The sequence below is a fragment of the Brachypodium distachyon genome, chromosome 3, assembly GCF_000005505.3.
Source record: "Brachypodium distachyon strain Bd21 chromosome 3, Brachypodium_distachyon_v3.0, whole genome shotgun sequence".
NCBI classification, from domain to species: Eukaryota; Viridiplantae; Streptophyta; class Magnoliopsida; order Poales; family Poaceae; genus Brachypodium; species Brachypodium distachyon.
Window position 1 is genome coordinate 27,710,284 of NC_016133.3, and position 18,277 is coordinate 27,728,560.

General features: G+C 41.2%; 2 protein-coding genes across 4 annotated transcripts; one reads left to right on the top strand and one right to left on the bottom strand.

Annotated features, from left to right (window-relative positions):
* The first annotated feature begins 3,133 nt into the window (after nucleotides 1-3,133).
* LOC100831570 lies at nucleotides 3,134-9,101 on the top strand. Of its 3 annotated transcripts, none has more exons than XR_731527.3 (9): nucleotides 3,134-3,293; nucleotides 3,407-3,451; nucleotides 3,537-3,654; nucleotides 5,222-5,281; nucleotides 6,222-6,338; nucleotides 6,408-6,624; nucleotides 6,821-6,993; nucleotides 7,677-7,722; nucleotides 8,660-9,101. XR_731527.3 is itself a non-coding variant. In XM_003573898.3 (9 exons), the coding sequence occupies exons 1-7, from the start codon at nucleotides 3,234-3,236 to the stop codon at nucleotides 6,989-6,991; spliced, it is 783 nt and encodes a 260-aa protein (XP_003573946.1). In that variant the 5' UTR covers nucleotides 3,135-3,233; the 3' UTR covers nucleotides 6,992-6,993; nucleotides 7,677-7,722; nucleotides 8,660-9,101. The 3 variants fall into 3 exon arrangements, 2 of the variants coding, with proteins under 2 accessions (XP_003573946.1, XP_010234746.1); XM_003573898.3 differs by having other exon boundaries at nucleotides 3,135-3,293; nucleotides 6,222-6,333; XM_010236444.2 differs by lacking the exon at nucleotides 7,677-7,722 and having other exon boundaries at nucleotides 3,135-3,293; nucleotides 6,222-6,333.
* A 203-nt stretch (nucleotides 9,102-9,304) lies between these two features.
* Nucleotides 9,305-17,744, bottom strand: LOC100831870 (serine/threonine-protein kinase EDR1). Its single transcript, XM_003573899.4, has 13 exons — nucleotides 17,005-17,744; nucleotides 15,629-16,045; nucleotides 14,599-14,702; nucleotides 13,288-14,462; nucleotides 13,023-13,063; nucleotides 12,768-12,836; nucleotides 12,552-12,652; nucleotides 11,672-11,750; nucleotides 11,505-11,603; nucleotides 11,340-11,408; nucleotides 11,185-11,234; nucleotides 9,932-10,108; nucleotides 9,305-9,843 (listed from the first exon to the last, which is right to left on the bottom strand). The coding sequence occupies exons 1-13, from the start codon at nucleotides 17,398-17,400 to the stop codon at nucleotides 9,714-9,716; spliced, it is 2,907 nt and encodes a 968-aa protein (XP_003573947.1). The 5' UTR covers nucleotides 17,401-17,744; the 3' UTR covers nucleotides 9,305-9,713.
* Nucleotides 17,745-18,277: the final 533 nt, after the last annotated feature.

Sequence of the window (18,277 nt, forward strand, 5' to 3'; positions counted from 1 at the left end):
CGCTGCTTTTGAAGTAAGCGCCAGTTGGTTTGTCCTTATATGGTTTTCCTATGTAGAAGAGCTTTGACTTTCGGCCAACCCTATCCGGGTTACTCCGAACCCTGAGCTCCCTACCCACCGAATTACACTCAAGCCATAACCCTGTCCGGGTCAGCCCACCTAGTACTGACCATACTAGTGGATCCACCGGATCCACTTACATATTTATTTATAAATCTTATTTTTGGGTGGCATGCAAGAATTTCGAAATAAGCCGAGTTTCAAAAATCATTTTCGAAGACATGTTCAAGGGATGCGACTTGCCTGGTACCGCTCCGGTCAACTCAGAAATACCGTCTGGGTATCCTACTTGTCCGGAGTCAACTCCTAATATTTAATTCATACACATGTTTAACAAAAGTTTCTAACCAACAAAGTAATAAGGGAAAATAAAAATAAAAAGCATACGTGCAACAACTTATACTAGTTTTCCTATTCTATATCTAAGCCAAACAGATGAGAGGAATAAACATGTGTGTGTATGTGTGTGTGTGAGTAGAAACCAGCAGCAAGTAGTACTAATCCACCCAGCGTGTCATCGATTTGGGAAGGCAAAAGAAAAAAAAAGAAAAAAAATAAAGCACTGCGGACAAACTTCACCGACCGCATCTATTCTCCTCCTCCTCCTTTTTTTCTCTCGTTCCCTGCCTCTCTTTCCCCGTTCTCTCCCGAGCGAGCGCAGTACGCCGCCACCAGCTCGATCTCCCTGCTCCGGCCATGTCTGGCGACTGCGAGGCCAGCTCTGGGTTCCTCTCTCCTTCCTCTACTAGATCCCCAACTTAATTTCTACCAATCGACATCTACTCGTCCCAAATTTGTAAACCTAGTTCTTGGGATGCCATGGCCGACACCGTCTACCTCGGCTCCGGCGAGGTCCACCCCGTCGTCTCCCTGCTACCACGGTGCTTCTCCACCTACTGGTCGTCTACACGCTGAGCTACAATACCAACAAGGAGGTGCGATGGCGTCAAGGCGCCGTCACCGGCGACGGTGAAGCTAGAGCTACTCTTCCTCCTCCCCAGCTCGATGGAGTTGGGACCGGCGGTCCGGCATGCGCGGCCTACTGCTAAGTTCTCCTAACAGACAAGTTAAGTCCCTCTCTCTCCTTGACAGCAAGTTCTACTCTTCGTGGTTGCTTGTAGTATTAGGTGGTCAATTAAGGAAAATTAATATGTGAGTGTTGCTTGATTTACTTGAGCTGACTATGTTCTGTTCGTTTTTGAAAAAGATAATACTTGTTAACATGCAGATGATTTGATTTAGTAACTCAACACCATGTGCATGAGAACAAAAAGATGCTGATAAACTAGGGTGAAATATATCCTAACAATGTACTGCCATGTATCTAAGTGCTAAATTCTAGTGAACAAGTAGATGCACACAAGAGCAAACAAAATAGTGATTAATCTAGCAAAGTGATTATGTGATCTAGTTCTAAACAGTAGAAGGGCAAGGGTATTACTTTCTCTTAAGCATTATGTTTTACTCCTAATCACTTAATGTACTACCCAGACATGCATTTTAATCCACAGTAATGTGCCAGCAATTTCATTCAAGAGCATGCAAAGGCAAATTAAAGTGACATTATATTTTACCTTCGATACACAGCAGTAGCACACAACAGGAAGAAGCAGCAGCACACAACAGCAAGCAGCAGCAATGGAGCCAGGTGAAGGAAAGTGTTTGGTGGAAAGGTGGTGAAAAGGTCACAGTAGAAAAAAAAGTACTCCCTATTTATAGAGCGCATTGTACTTTGTACCATGATGACAGGTGTTGGAGAAAATGGATGCATGGCGCACACGTGTGGTGCTGGAATGTGCCAAATGGCAAGCACAAAGTGACAAATGGCATCCATGCACTTGGGCCCACAAAAGGATTTCTTGGTTGCTAAGAAATTGTCCAAGGGCCGAAATGTAAAATTGAAAATGACTTCTTTGAAATTTTCGAAATACTTGTTTGTAATAAAGACTTTGTATTATTTTTGTGATATATGGTGTTAGAAATATGTAATTTGAGTTTTAGAAACCTGGAGTTTCACAAAACGGTTCTGCGAGTACACAAACCCAAATTTTGTAAAATCGGGTAAAATGAACCTACGATGACTAAAACTCTCTGGTTTCGCGGCAACGTCCGTGGAAGCATCCCCACGGCAGAAGAAGAACTAGAGTACCTTTATTTGAGACGGCATCGCAACCTCCACCACCGCGCTGCCGATGAGAAACCAAACAATTGAAAAAGTCAGACACTTCTGGATACTCTTTTGAGGAATCAAGGTTATCCCACCTCGTAGCGCCAAGATGGCGATCGGAGGCGAGGGGAACCGACAATCTTCATCGAATATTCAACGGTAGCTGCTAGGGTTTTTAAAAAATAAATTGGTTTGATTTGAGACGGAGGCGGCACCGACAATAGGGTGAGCGAGCGAGCACGTGCTCTTCCGTAAGCCCAACTAACCAAGGGTGTGTTTGGTTTAGGCCCCAACTAGCCCAGCCAAATTTTTGATATGATCAAAGTTGTTGCCAATATTTGGTAAGTTGTTGCTTGGATTAGAACCATTGTATCTGTCAAAAAATTGGCAAAATTAAAAGGCATCCGTTTGGTTTGCAAGCCCAGACTTTATCAATATTTTTAGTAGCTTGAATCTGCTAATTTTGTTTTTTACTCAATTCGCCAACAAATATAATTAATAACACAAAATGTCAAATGACAAAAGAAAATAATAATAAAACTGAGAATGTCAGATAACTTCCCAGCAGTTGTTTACGTATTTCTTTAAGAAACAAAAGAAAAAAGATGTTGGGTCCCACCACGTAATAGTAGCAGCTGAGCGGTTACCAATTTATTGGCGAACCTTTTTACCGCCTTCAGCACGCCCCTGATTTGGCGAAAACAACACTGGGCACGGCCTGGCGTCGCTCGCGTCACAATTTCTGGACAGCAATCCAAACCACCGCCAAACACCATACACCATGGGCTGACCAACATTTTGGCAGGCTCGTCATTGGTTGTAAACCAAACATGCCATAATACTCCAAGAAGTTCAGCCCAGTACCATATTATGGTCCATGGAAATAAAGGCCCAAATCCCAAGATATCTTTCTCTTTCTCGGTTTCCTCCTCCTCCTCTCTCCAGTCCAGTCTCCTTTCCGTTTCCTCGATTCCAGCCGGGAGAGGAGGGGCGGCGCAACGCAGAGATGGCGACGACGACGCTACAGGAGCTCAAGGATATCTTCTTCGGGCATGTGCTGGGCAAGGTTCGCTAGTTTGTCCCCAAGAAACGCCCTAACTTCTCCCTCCAAGGTCTCGTTTCCTCGTTCTTAGCGCCGTTCACAGGTGGGATTGATTGGCGTTTCTCTCGCTAATGCAGAAGGGGGAGGCTGTCCAAGAGCTGGAGGTCTCCATACGTGCCAAGGTTCGAAAGAAGCGCGCCGCCCCCCAACTGCTGCTCCTGTTGGTGCTGATGGTCTCTTGATTTGGGTGTGCTACTTATGCTTCAGGGAAATGTGACTCCTGCGGAGGATGTCATTCTCCGGCTTAGCACGGTCTTCTCGAACTTTACCTACACTGTGACCGCTGCGGCAACAACTGTCCTTACATCGTTTGCTACTGGTCAAGGTGACTCTCTCGTTGATCTGTGATGCCAATCGTTTGCGATCTCAGTAAATGAGAAACAGTCAACCCAATGACAAAAAGATGTAGCCTGTTGTTACAACTTAGCATGCACCATCAGCTATTGCCACTGAATCCCTGTGTGGCGCCACACCTTAATCCAGCCACAAGCAATTAGTATGTGCTTCAGTCGATGAATTAATTAGCCCAGTATTTACATCATTCAAGCAACCGCTCCAATGGAGCAGGCAGGGGCTTTGTTTCTCACAGAGACTAGGTTGAACAGTGTTCATGCTTTTGTGGACTTTGGAAATTTTTCCTTGCAGAAAATTATGAGTAAATTTTCCCTATACAATTAACTAGTACGAATTTTGATGTTCTGAATTTTTTTTGCCATGAAAGTACAGAAGCATACTTTTGCAACATATACTTCACTAGGTCATTTATACTCTAGTTTTTACAGCTTCAACAACAATCCACGCTATTTTAGTGTTATTGAGTTTGCCACACCAAAAAATTTCGCCCTCTGCCACTGCACCGAATATAATAGTGCTATAAATTTGCATGTTTTTGGAAATGATGAAAATTGTGTTATAGAATACAATCAGAGTAATGTCTGGTCCGACTCCTCTCTTCATGTATATGCAAGAATGAATACAAACCAGTTTGTTCACAAGGGAAAATTGAGCACCGGCAGATGATACTGGTACGGCCATATGATGTTTTGCCAAAACCATTTATATGGGACAAGCACAATCGATATGATAAGTTTACTACTAAATGTGCAATCGATCTTAACATAAACGTAGGAGTATAGCATTAAATGTGGAAAAGATTTTAAGCAACATAAAGAGTATAATTTTCTAACTCTCTTTTCTTTATGCCAGCAGTATGGTGTGGCCTTATGCCAATTGCCAATCATAGTATTTATCAAGCATGCTCACGGAAACCTTCTGGCAGCCCAACAGCCTACAATGCTTATATTTCACATTAGTAGAGGATATGTAAAACCTGAAGTGCTACTGTGATAATTTTCTTTTTGAAGAAAAAAATAGCCTCTTCCCCTTCCTTCCAAAGGACTGTGAGCCACCTGACGAACTGTGTTGGTTCAATTAGAATTTAGAAGATAATCGATTGTTCCTTTTTCGTACTCAGTACAGTAATTTTGTGAATTCTGTCCACGACTTCTGCACCATACATAGTTTTTCTTTGGTTATTATTGAGTGTTATTCACAATAAACGATGCTATATTTTTCAATTATAATTATTTATGAAGGATATATATGCCTAGAAGATAATCGATTGTTCCTTTTTCGTACTCAGTACAGTAATTTTGTGAACTCTGCCCACAACTACTGCACCATACATAGTTTTTCTTTGGTTATTATTGAGTGTTATTCACAACAAACGATGCTATATTTTGCAATTATAATTATTTATGAAGGATATATATGCCAATTATGTATGCTCAGCAACAGCTTCACTTTAGTACATATAACCACTGTCGTGTAGTTTTCCTTCCATAGGATTGCTGTTGTTATCAAATGATGCTTACCTATTTTCTCTTTTGCAGTACAAAAATTTGGTGGGGGTCCACCTCTGCCTCGATTTGTAAGGTTCGGCATATGTGCTGGTAAGCGTATGAACCCGGCACCTTTGCAAGTCTCACACAACTTTGTGCCCGTGAGCTGAGAAGTAACAAATACATGGTTTGCCATTTCATTCAAATGTCAAAATTGCATTGGTAACCAGTTAGCAGTTGCCTGGAAATTAGGAAATTTGTACAACACATTAACAATATATACTAGTTATTGGGGTCTCTGCAAAGTAGGCTATCCATCACAGGTACATGTGGGGTGAACCAAAATCTCATTGAATTGGATTTTCCATCGGAAGGGATCGTACAAGGTCAGCGGTGCCTTCTGTGAATACTCCACCAGTATGAAAACTTGTTGTTAGTTGAGTCCCTTTCCTCCCAATTTATTGACCCACAATAAAACCTATGTTTCTCCCAATTCAACCAGATCACTTCGAGTCCTACGGAAAGCTAATGTTAGTTGAGTCCCTGGCTTCCCAATTGATTGGCCTGCAATAGTACCTACAGCCTCTCCCAATTGACTAGGACTCAGGCCATAACATTTCACAGGTCCAAGAAGTGCTCCGGCAAGTAAAGGGGGTTATAATATATATTTGTTGTGATTGAAAGACAGCTGTTTTCATATCCCATAATTCAAATTGGAGCGGGGCGTGTTAGCTACCCCTACGAATAGCTCAACCCAGTTTTGTGCATTATGTACCTTCTATTTTCTTGTAAAAAACGATTTGGCGTGGTTGAGGAATGAGGAAGCATATAGTTACTTAGCTGCATCAGCAGATGATCTTCCTGTTGATTTAAATTAAACCTGCTAGTGGGAGTGTCTCCTGGTCTGACAGAAAACAGGTCTAAGGAAATGAAGCTTGGCACAACCTTAAAATTATTTGATGAATTGAGTCTTATTTTTTCATATGGTGTGCATCTATTAAAGTTCTGTTTTTTTTTACTGAAATGCTAATCTGATGAAGCTGTATTCTAGGTGGTGGTTTGGTTACAGGGAAGGTGCTATATTATGTATCCTTGCATGCGTTTGCTGAATTTATATTGGCCCATAAAGAGGAGAAACGCTTGAAAATGGAGTTAGCTAATATGTGCGGTTCGTTAAATCATAATGCTTGTCTTTTCTCTTTAAGGTGTTCTAGCTAACTACTTGTCTTATTTGCAGAATACTTACTAACCATAGTGATGAGAAATTCTTGGTTCAAGCTGTACAAAAGCATTTCTTTGCCGAGCATCTCTACAGTGATCAACATCAAGATAAACCACTTTTCAGGTGGCGCCAGCGTCACTCGTATGTTGACAGCACCTATATGGAAAGGTTGAAGGAGATTGAAGCAAACAACTCTGAAGATAAAGTTAAAACAATTTCTGGCCAGGCAGCGGTAAAGAAAATCTGACTTGCAGATACTCTTGCAGTCGGTCAGAACTAAGAACACAAAGAGTGGCTCTGCATCCTTGGAATCTATTCATCCTTTTGTGTGCAAAAGTTTATGCCTTTTTTCCCCTTTCTTTTATGCATTTGCACTACCAAAGTAACTCATAGTAACATCATTCTTCTTTTTATCTTTATGTTTGCAGAGATCATTTGGAGATCTCATGGAGGACCCACTGGCTTGTATACTGGGTTCTCCAGACAGCAATATGGGGAGCGATAAGCCCCCTGAGCACAAAGCTACTATCCTCAGGAGAAGAGACTTGCGAGCTCAGAGGAGAAGTCAGCGGCATCATCATCGGCATGCTACATTGTGAAGGTCTGATTTTATCACTTCCATTTACTTGGGCAATAGATACTTGGTGGCCTAATAATACAACTTCCATTCTCACCTAGTCTGGCACCTAACGTTGGATTTTGTGGATTCATTTGGATTCAAATGCCATTTCTATTAGAATTGGAATTAGTAGGAATTGGATTCCATGTCGAACTTTTTTGTTTTCATGCCATTTAGACTTGTAAAAGGAAATGAATTCAAGAACTTGTTTTGATAGTCTAGAACTGTAAACAAGCAATCAAAATTGTACAATGCATTATTGCACGTTTTTTTTTGTCCTTATAATGGATAAAAATTATAAAACTGAATTTGAATCTGGAAGTACCAACAGTAGACAATCAAAAGTACCACATTGTTACCAGTAATTAATAACTTAACAACTAGCATAATAACTTAATAACACTTCTCCATAGTGGACAACGTATTGTAGCAAACTAGAACATATTGATCGAAATTCACAAATTTGAGCAAGCATTAGATTACGAAGAAAACATGCAGAACAACTATTTGCATTCAAGAAGACATGATCAAAGATTCATGGGTTGACTTACTTTAGTACCCATCTCTTCTTACATTTGTCCGGCAGCACAATTAAAGGCTGAAACTTTGCTAATTGCAAACCAAGATATCATAAGCAGCTAACATGTCATCTTCTTCTAACCCAGATATTTGATTTAGACCGCTCGCTTTTGAAGCTTGAGCCTCATCTTGGTAAGCAATATCACTCCTACCACGGCATCTTGCTAATTACTGCATAGTGCATATCAAAGGTCTTGCTTTTTGAAATGATATTGTCCTTTGTGATGTCAATATTGCACTACTTATGAACAGGTTTAACTAATTCAGTGAATACGCTTGTTTCCACCCACCCATTTTGAGCATGATTGTCTTTATTGTAGTGGCCAACAAAGACATTCAGGAGGATTTCATATCGGACCATATGACATAGCCTTATTGTACTCTTCTACAACTAGTAAATCTGTGTGATAAAATAAGAGAGATGATATCAAAAGATAGATAAATCAATGCAGACATACAGCAGCACATGTTGCTACACTACATAAAACATGTGCATGTATCATTTTGATGATCGAACATTTAATCACCATTCATGCCTCCCTTCATAATCAGCCCACTTAAGATTAGCTAAGCTATGGCGGTAACTGTTCTCCTCATTTGTTGACCGAACATGTGTAATCATGCTAGATTCGCCCGGCATTAATTATCATACCATCCACGGCATTTAGCATCACCCTGTGTACGATTCCAAACAAATGTCGTCTTCTACCAATTAATCACACTTAAGTGTGGACTGGTCGGTGGAATTCGGTGTGTAACCCATGATTCCAATTCCAGTGGCAACTAAAACACCCTGTTCTCTGGAATCGAATTCCAATTCCGCAGTTCTACCCCCTAATACCTTGGTGCCAAATGAACTGTTAGTAAACTTTCAAACACATTTCTGAATATGTTTTATAAAAAGGTCATGTTAGCTTGAGTTCCATTTTGCCACACTTGATGGCAAACATTGTCGATACACTTCTTCTCTTTTGCTTTTCTTTGCACTAACTTGAGGTCGCTACTCGCTAACATGCTTTTTTGAACTGTTTTCTTCTCTTTGCTGCCATTCCCCACTGCTACCACCCAGATCATGATGGACCACAACAGTGTGCCTTCACTTTGTTATTCGACAAAACATTGCAGATGTTGTGGAAAATGTCAAAGAACATCCTGAGTTTGCCTCCAATCCTGTTTTGGTCTGACCTGAAGGTGTGATCTCTGGTTCTCTGTTTGTGGCCCTCTCACATTGCGTGCTACAAAGGGACTTGCAATTCTTCACATATGACGTTTGGCAGTTTGTGTTGCCTGAAACTTTCGTCTCTGGTTATCGGTCATGTGGTACTCTCCTCAACGAACATTCGTACTTGGAGAAAATCGTATTGCCTGAAATTCGTTTTCTTGTGATGGCTTGTCGAAGGAAGACGATGCTTGTAATTATCTACTGTGATGTTCTGTATGGACTGACGCATCCGGCCAATTTCTCTAGAATGCTCCTTTTGAAAAGCTCTGCTCTACTGTTTTCTGTGCAATTATTTTTTTTCTCTTTCGGGAGAACGGTGTGGAAGTGCTCTGATAAATATGTGAACATTCAGATCAACAACCTCCCATATGCATGAATAGGGATTTTCAAATGTGAACGGCAGTTTGGTTTGCTTCTTTTAACTGGGGTCACAAGTGGACAGAAAAATTCATTTCTAAATACTCTACACGTAATCTTTCCAGGCAAAACACATAGCTGTAATGGCATTTATTTAGACATGGCTTTAATGAATCAACCACGCAATATAGAATGGACGACCAGACGGCCAGCTTGTTATTTGTAAGCCAACTGAACGACCTCCCTCTGGTATCCAGAATGCATGTTTCCCACGCGACACAACTGGCCACAAATGAAAAACAAGATACAGCTACCAGCTATGATTCTATCCTCTGGCTGTTACATCCGATCGGCCTATAATGTACTGTACATACTCTGCTGGCAAGCTTTCTTGCAACAGCAGGATGAGCGCTATCTAGAATGGGACTAGGGTTCTCAATCAAGCCATGCATTTGCAGACTACTGGACCCACATACGGCGACAAAATCATAAGTACTCCTTATTCACAGTTGGTGTACGACAGCCCCAGGTAGAAACGCGCTGTTCACCGGTATAGAGATATTTCATAAGGTACATGGTTGTTCGCTGTCTCCTGATGTGTTGGGATTACTAGCCTTTGCAATGTCTTCAGGTAGCTCGTTAATTGGCTAAAAGAAGGACGCAAGTTTGGATCCCTAGGAAATAAAAACGGTGATCAGAGAAATCTTGTAAGCTCACATGCAACATTAAAAAAAGCTTGGCTCTTGTGCTAAAAGAACTCACTTCTGCCAGCAATCACGTATGATCGATGCAACTATAGGATCAACTTCCTTTGGAATATCGAGTCGTCGGTCCTGGAAGCCAACTGCGCCCACAACTTGCATTTGGTTCATCCCCTGCCATGGCTTTCGTAGTGTTGCTAGCTCCCACAAGATGACACCAAAGCTGTAAATATCACACCTGGAAAACTTTCAAGAATGAGTGTGATTGCCAATGTGTTGTTTGTAGTGTGCCCAGAGAAACAAAAAGGCATGTAGAGAACCCAGAGATCTGTTAATTCTAAATTTGGGTTGTGGTTAAGTTCTACTCCATACGAGATAATATCAAGTTGGAGCACAATGCATGCCGGAGATCGGATCATGTGCTAAATCATTCAAAGGCATGGCATGTTCAGTGCACCTTGGTACTCTGGCTAGAGCTCAGACCGTCGAGACCAAGAGTGAGAAATTGGGGAACAAGTGACCTCACATGACATTTAGAATATATCAGCCTCCTCAGCGATGGCATGACACTGACAGGATATGAGTGATGCAACAACAAGCAACCAAAGATGGAGCAAATGAATCTAAGAACCCTTCATGGTACATGTAATTAAACTTAAATCTCAGAATATCTCATCAAACTTATGACTCTTGTATCGAGTTTGTACTACAGAAATAACTAATGGAGAAAAGAGAAGTGGACATGCAGGGTTCTGGAATTTGGAACTAATCATGTCGAGATTCAAATCCCTCCGTCCAACAGAGTCTCAAGTTTGTCAAAATTTGGATGTATCTAGACACGACTTAGTGTATAGATGCATTCAAATTTAGTCAAAGTTGAGACATCCTTTGTTGGATGGAGGAAGTAGCATATTCCAGAAAGACAGAAAGTACTTGCATGACACATTGCGGGTAGAAACATGGACCAGAAAAGGCTCTGCACAGCACATCCAAAAATAAATTATGTTCTTTAAGACTAGTTTCTTTAATGAAACAGTTTATAAATTGTAATTCCACTTATAGTTAAGCCACCCTTGTCTGAGGGTAGCCTAATTGGAGGCCATCTGATGAGCCAAGAGTGGCTTATCCACACAAGTTAGGTTAGTGCTCGAATTAAGCTACAGAACAACCGACAAGTTAAAGTTTTACCTTCAGCTCAATTAGGTGAGATTGAAATTTAATCTAGACCAAACTTCAAGCAATGGGTATGAAATTTGTGAAAATCTAAAGCTGAGAAATAAGAGTATTTGAAAATGATACTTGAAAATCACTTACTTCTCATTTGATTGCTCGTTCCGCAAAACCTCTGGTGCCATCCACTCGGGCTAGTATAAGGGGAAAATACAAATTTTAAGATTGGGGTAACTTTATGTTCCGTAACAAAATTAAAATACAAGAGTTATTCCACAATCTGACTGTCAAGTACTTACAGTCCCAGCAGTAGATCTTGATGACAAAAATGTACTGTGCTTCAAACGTGAAAGTCCAAAATCACAGACCTGTGTGTATGTAATATGTTAGCAAACAGCAACAGCTATCCACAAATAGTAAAGCAATAAGGGACCAGGCTTTGGTTAATGAAAGCAGGTAGATACCTTAACAGTCCAATTATCGTCAACCAGCAAGTTCGGTGATTTTAGATCCCGGTGAACAATTGTTGGTACACTGGTATGAAGACAATTCATGCCTCTGGCCTACAGAGAGAGAACATAATCATAATATGGCCATACACATGAAAATATTATCCAAGTTTCACCCTTACCACATCAAGGGCCATTCTAATCCTCCGCTTCTCATCAATTTGGCAATTAGGACGATGAATAATCTTATACAAACTTCCCCTGAAAGAAAATAACAATTTGACAAATGCCAATGGTGAAATAGGAACAATTTGATCCATCCACTCACCAAAAACCAAGTGCTGAATGGAATCATGGTAACAGGTTTAATTTGTAAACCCTGTGTTTCACAATAGTAAGCACACTTAACCACAACCCAAAATACTGGGCACTTTCCTTCAGATACTACTTGAGGGTCCTTTCACCCACTTCGACATGAAAACTTATTGCTTGAATATACGCATTAGTCAAAAGTTCTGAGTCATGTGAAAGCGAGGTAGTACCGCATTGTATTTTTTTTTTTGTGAATGAGTACATTTATATACAGCCCATGGTAGGGTATTAAATAGTAAAGAAGTACTTCCATTTTTATTTATGCAAGGCAAAGAAAATGAAATTGCCTTGATAGATATTTTTCTCACCGGTGCATGAAATATAATGATATTTTTCTCATTCTACCCCTATTTATTTTCTGACTCCCAACTCCCAAGCAATTTCAGGAGGAAACCTGACTCATTTCGTCTCATGACTTTCTCAATTTTATCAATTAAGTGAAATCAAACACACCCTACATTAATTAACGAATAGAGTAGTGCATACATTGACGAAAAGTGGACACCAATAGTGTTATCACATTTATTGCATGTATTGTATTCAGCAATGTCTCATCTAAAGTTTTAAACATGCATGCAGTATTGCATTGTTCCACCAGTACCAGCTATAACTGGTGCCATGTTAACTTGACCGAGCTACTTGACCACATGTTATAACCTAGTTGATTCATAAAGCACATATTTTCTGTACCTTGGAAGGTATTCTGATACAATAGATAAGTGTGGAGGCCGTGTTACTGCACCCATAAAGAGAACAATATTTGGATGACGGAGCCGACGCATAATCCTCACCTGCAGAAGTGAATATATCCAGATTATTAAAGATTTCGATAACACTGGGCTGGAATGGGTAAGAAGCTATAATTTCAGGAAAGTTTTGGGTATAAAAGCAGCATCCGTCACCTACTTCGCAACGAAATTCATCTAACGCATCACCATAGAACTCCTGATCCAAGAATTTCTTTACAGCTACTTCCTGTAAATTAAAACGTCACGCTTTGACCATAATGATAAGCAGAACCATTCAGAAGAAATGGCAAGCATGACCATGCTTTGACATTTTATTTGTCAGGTATGTAGTCAGTTTGCCGAACATGTAAATGACGTTAGAGCATAAAGCTCAATATAGCTTCTAATAAAGTTAAAACAGAAAACTACTTACAGTTCCATTCCAATCAGCATGGTAGACTTCTCCATATGAACCTACAAATTGCAAGGTGGCTCAGGATTCATCATATAATATAACATAACAAGGGTCATGCATGCCTATGATTTACATAGTAAAAGAAAATTAGAGTATATTTTCTACACTAATGTTAGGTGAAATTTCCTTTTCAATTTGTATGACAAGGAACCCTGCAACCTAAGTTCAACTCAATAAGTGAAAAGATAATTTTAGAGGAAAAATCAATATAATATTTATATACCTATGCCAATCCTTTCATCGATTACAAGATCTTCCCAGAGGATTTCGCATTCAGACACTTCATCCAACACCATGTCAACCGTGCTTGACCCAACTTGCGATGGAGAAACACATTCTGGGTACTGCCGTGGCATGCCCATGAATCTGTCAAGAGGGGACTTTCTTGGATCAGCATGTAACCTTTTGTGGTCATTCCTGCCACAGTTTTCCTTGTGTTCCTCCCCTTCCAGAGAAAATCCTTGCGCACGACTGGATATTTGACCGTCAAATCTAGGATAGAAAGGGCCTTTTTCCAGATCATTACGAGGGCTCTTTTCTGCAACCTTCCCAATTTCGGAAGTGGAAGCTGCATTTACAGAAGAGGTGCCCAGCATCTTGTCATAATAAAGGACAGGTGGCACACGTGATCTGTCAAGGTGCTCTCCAGTTGATGCTGCTGTCATAGCTGAGGTACCAACCATCCTATTGTCATAATTACAAGCAGGTGCTGCATACAACCCATCGTTTAGCTCTCTAACATTCAAATTGTAATGTCTTGCAGTTGACAATGCCAACTGAGACGACGATGCAGCATTGTTGCTGGCATTTCTCCGAGAAACTGACCCCTCAGCAACATTATATCGCTTGTTGTTTGAAATGTCATTGCAAGCAGACCAGTTTTTCATCACCAATGGCTGTTGAGATCTTCCGGATACTGGGGCTATATTCTCTCTGCGCCTTTGGAATTCATTGTTTCTATTGTTTAGTCTCTTGAATGCCAGCGAACTTTTCCCAGATTCAGTAGCATTGAAAGGGTCAAACTCCGCAAATAATTTTTTGGACTCTTGAGTTTCATGAGAGTCAGGAACTAATTGCAAATTCTTTTTCTGCTGTGAAGTTGTGCCAGCAAAAGTCGATGTTTGATCTAATTGCATCTGAGGGGGCAATATCCCAAGTTCGCTGGCACTACTTCCAGTAGTCATTGTATTCCCGTAGCCTGATTGATCGTCTATCCAACCTTGGTTACGTTTATGCTCAGACTGTAATGCAACTGGGTCATCTTCGATGTTACTTGCTGACTCGGCCACCTGATTCTGACCCAATGTTTGACCGATGTTAAATGAAGTACCCTTTGGATTAAAGACGTCTGCTGGAATAAGAGTCCCTGGAGCAGCCATAACATCAACCAAAAACTCCCTACAGACAAAATTGAATGTAAATAACTAATCAGCAGAAGTGAATGGAAAACATAGTAAAGCTTCATGTTGACAATAACGAGTGAATGATTATCCCTGCATTATTTTACAGTGCAATTTATTAAATAGGTAAATACCTTTTGGTGTCCATCTTTATAATGTTAATAGCATCATCTTCAACACCAGTGTAATGACTCCCTTTAACCAGCTTACATGGGATACCAACACTATCAGCAAGAATCTGCATCATCAATACATAAATGACATGATGAAAGAGTGTACTCCATGATCACGTGCTAATTGTCAAGCCATGTGATAGGGAGTTCATAATTATGCAAACAAATTTCTACACTGCTTCAGCAGGTTTGTTTATCTAATGTTCAAATCGTTTATACAAATCTATTTCTTCATAATTATGCTTAAAACCATTGATATAGTTCCAACTTCCACGCTTATCTACTGAGGATATTAAAAAAGAACTGAAATGCAAAATAGGTCCCTAAATGAGCATGAAATATATCATTTTAGGTCCCTGGGCTTGAAAAATGCATATTTGGGTCTCCAAAATCGTATAGTGTGTCAAGGCAGATCCAGAACCAGCTCCATTACCAAATGACATGGCAATGGCATATTGACACTGTGTAAGCTAAAGTGCTTGCTAAGTAATACCAATTTATGATTAAGCCCAGGTATTACCTTGCCCCTAATCCAATTAAATAGGGGTATTTAGATTCCTAGACATCAACCAGAAAGTTTAAAGACCCAAGTGATACCCGTGCAAGTCCCAGGACCTACAGTGCACTTCACTCTACAGACAGGTAGACATTGTAAGTCATCCATGGGCAGTGTTGCAGTCTAATCCAGTCTATTGGCAGAATACATAGATGCTTCAAAGGGACAACATCAGACAAGGTGGGAAAAGAAACTGTTCATAAGATTCAAACATATCTACACCTTGCAACATAATGGACAACATCCTCAATAAATTGCTTGTAAATACAATGCTAAAGATCTGATTAAGATTATTTTGTTAGAATTTCTTTTTAGTTGTCATCAAACTGTAGCCAGGCAGCCAATGAAGAATTGGTGGCAGCCAATGCTAAACACATCTTTGGGACACACAATATCTTATTACGAGAGAGAGAGAGAGAGAGAGAGAGAGATGACCTTGAAAAGTAAGGCACGATGACGAGACAAGCCTATCTTTATGCTGCCAATGTGAAGCAGGCTCGTCTGATGTGATGTCCTCTGCTCAATGCTTTTGCTCAACCACCTTGTAATCATTTCATTTGCATCTATCACTGGACCACCCATATGTTCGGCAACAACTTCGGCTATTCGTCGCACCAATACTGTAATGTCAGGACAGCCCAACAAACAGCATTCTGCTACTTCCTTCATCTCCTGCAAGGCATGATCAAATTTATGGTCGACCACAATCACTTCATATCCAAGATCCCCAATGCTCATCTGAAGCTCTGCCAGTGATGGTATCTTTCCCTGCCCAGACAATTCCATAGAGAGGCCAAATATGTCGTAGAATCCATCAATAACTTTCTCGTTGTAATCAAGAAAGTTATAGTCCTATATAGCATACAAATTAGAGTTAGGAGTAGATAGAGCAACAAGAGCTAGCGCTTAAACATACAGAAATAAGAGGTGGAAAACATCCACAAGGCAAGTATTCTATGAACAAATAGCTGGCAATGAAGATAGCCTGTACGGATTTAAGTTAACACAAACTACTGCCTAGTGATTTGCAACACTTATCCAATAAAACTGAATCATTATATATCGCTTCTTTCCATATGATAGTATTATTTGGTTTGCTGTACTCATGAGTGATAGAAGGAGAATGAAGAACATATAATATTCTAAAACGTCAGTAAGAAATGAGTCCAACTCAAGTTTGCGAATCGAAGGCATGGCAAGAGAGAGAGGAACACGTAAACATTGGAGGGTGAAGGACACAAGACATTTGAACCATTTGCTTGCAGAAACATAGACAAATTGTTATGCCTGCTGGTTTACCACTTGTGCATGTTTTTATGTCATTCCAAGCATGTTGTGTTCGACTCTTCCTACGTGTGCATTCATGTAATCATTATGCAAGTGTCTGTTTTGGATGCGCATGGTTCAACCAAGCAAAGCTGCAATCTTGCTTTCTACACATGTTTTAAAAAGAAGCTGTTCTATATACTTGATCTTCCGCTTAATATTTTATGATTTAGCAAAGTGCTACAACTGTCATAAAGTATCCAACTAGCTCGATTCTACCTTCTAATCTAGCTATTTTACTTAATGGTCTAATCTATCTACTTCCTCTGTTCCTAAATTCTTGTAGTTGTTAGTACAAATTTGAACTAAAACAATGGCAAGAATTCAGGAACGGAGGGAGTAGCTATTCAGCCTTGTTGTTATGCATCCACAAAACAGTATATCCAATAGAAAATAACAGCTGTATTTCTAAACTTAGACCACACTAATGATTCTATTCACCAGCTGCTGTATTCAGCGAATTAACAGGACTTCCATAAGCTTACCCTGTAGCGGCAGGACAGCGACTCTGCAGTGTCTCCCCCACCATGATCGCTGACAGCAACCGTGTCGCCCGTCCCGAGGCTCATCAGCTTCGCCTTCCTGATCTGCTCCCCATCGGGATCCCCCGCGCCCTCGCCGCCCGAGGCCGACGCCGACGCCGACAGCGCCAACGCCAGCTGCATCTGGTACTCCTCCTCCTGCAAAATGAAGTCGTCCCCTCCCGCCCCCGTCGCCGCCACGGGGAGCGAAGGAGATGTTGCCGCAGCGGGCACAGGCGCCGAGGACCCCGACGGAGACGGCGGCGGCTGATGCTCCTGCTGCTGCGCCGCTGCCGAATTGGACGGCCCAGCGTGCTCGCTCGATCGGTGCGACCACTTGGTCACGAACGGGATCTTCATGGCGCTCGCGGCTGCGAGCACCTAGGGTTTGGGTTTCGAAATTTTTCCTCTCGCCTCTTTGGCGATGTGATCGGGATGCGGGGTGGGCGGAAATGGGGAAGGCGCGGAAAAGGAAGGGGGTTTAAGGAAAGTGGTATGAATTAGTACAGGATTAAAGTGTGTGCTGTAAGTATCGGAGCAGGGTGGTGGCTGCGTGGGGGATTAAGCATTAAGTAAGTGATGAGGAGGGTGCTTAGTGCATAATCTATTTACCAAACTACCACTTACGCGGAGCGGCTGCTGCTTGTGGACGGAGAGTGCGACTTCCGTCCGGCGTCTCCCTCTTTCTTCCTACCGAAGGCACGCGGTGTTTATCGTTGGAGTATGCCAATGGTTTCTGCCGAAGGGTCGAGGGACGTATATATATAGTGAACTCCGAAATGGGGATTTCTGTTTCTTATATATTGTGTGCACGCTCCCTGTACCTCCAAAACTGGCAGCCCATCAGCGTGTGTAAGATTGCGGTGTGGCTTATCTTGTGTGTGGATGCTGCGATGGAAAGACCATGGGTGCGAAAAAAACGACGGTGAGGTTTATTTTTGTGGGACGCTCGTGAGTTCCAAAACCCGCAGACCATCGGCATGAGCAAGATCAGCGGTGATAAATGACAGCTAGCCGGTATTACGTTGCTGACACACGTTGTATCATCATTCGGCGGTGATCCGAGTCATTAGTCAGTGGACTTAAGTTATATCGTGTTTAAGATAGAGATATTGCTAACCCTTTGAAAATAGGCAAGAATTTTACATAGGTGGGTGCACTTTTGCGCGGACACTTATAATTCCAAAAACTAGCAGGCCATCGACGTGTGTAAAATAGACGATGAGGCTTATCTTTT

What these genes read in the sequence shown, in the direction of transcription:
- LOC100831570 (XM_003573898.3), top strand. Translation starts at nt 3,234, where the DNA reads ATGGCGACGACGACGCTACAGGAGCTCAAGGATATCTTCTTCGGGCAT. An exon ending in ATCGTTTGCTACTGGTCAAG is followed by an intron (nt 3,655 to 5,221) that starts GTGACTCTCTCG and finishes TCTCTTTTGCAG; the next exon opens with TACAAAAATTTGGTGGGGGT. An exon ending in CAATTTCTGGCCAGGCAGCG is followed by an intron (nt 6,625 to 6,820) that starts GTAAAGAAAATC and finishes TTATGTTTGCAG; the next exon opens with AGATCATTTGGAGATCTCAT.
- LOC100831870 (XM_003573899.4), bottom strand. Translation starts at nt 17,400, where the DNA reads ATGAAGATCCCGTTCGTGACCAAGTGGTCGCACCGATCGAGCGAGCAC. An exon ending in TTAGAATGGCCCTTGATGTG is followed by an intron (nt 11,604 to 11,671) that starts GTAAGGGTGAAA and finishes CTCTCTCTGTAG; the next exon opens with GCCAGAGGCATGAATTGTCT. An exon ending in CAAGATCTACTGCTGGGACT is followed by an intron (nt 11,235 to 11,339) that starts GTAAGTACTTGA and finishes CCCTTATACTAG; the next exon opens with CCCGAGTGGATGGCACCAGA.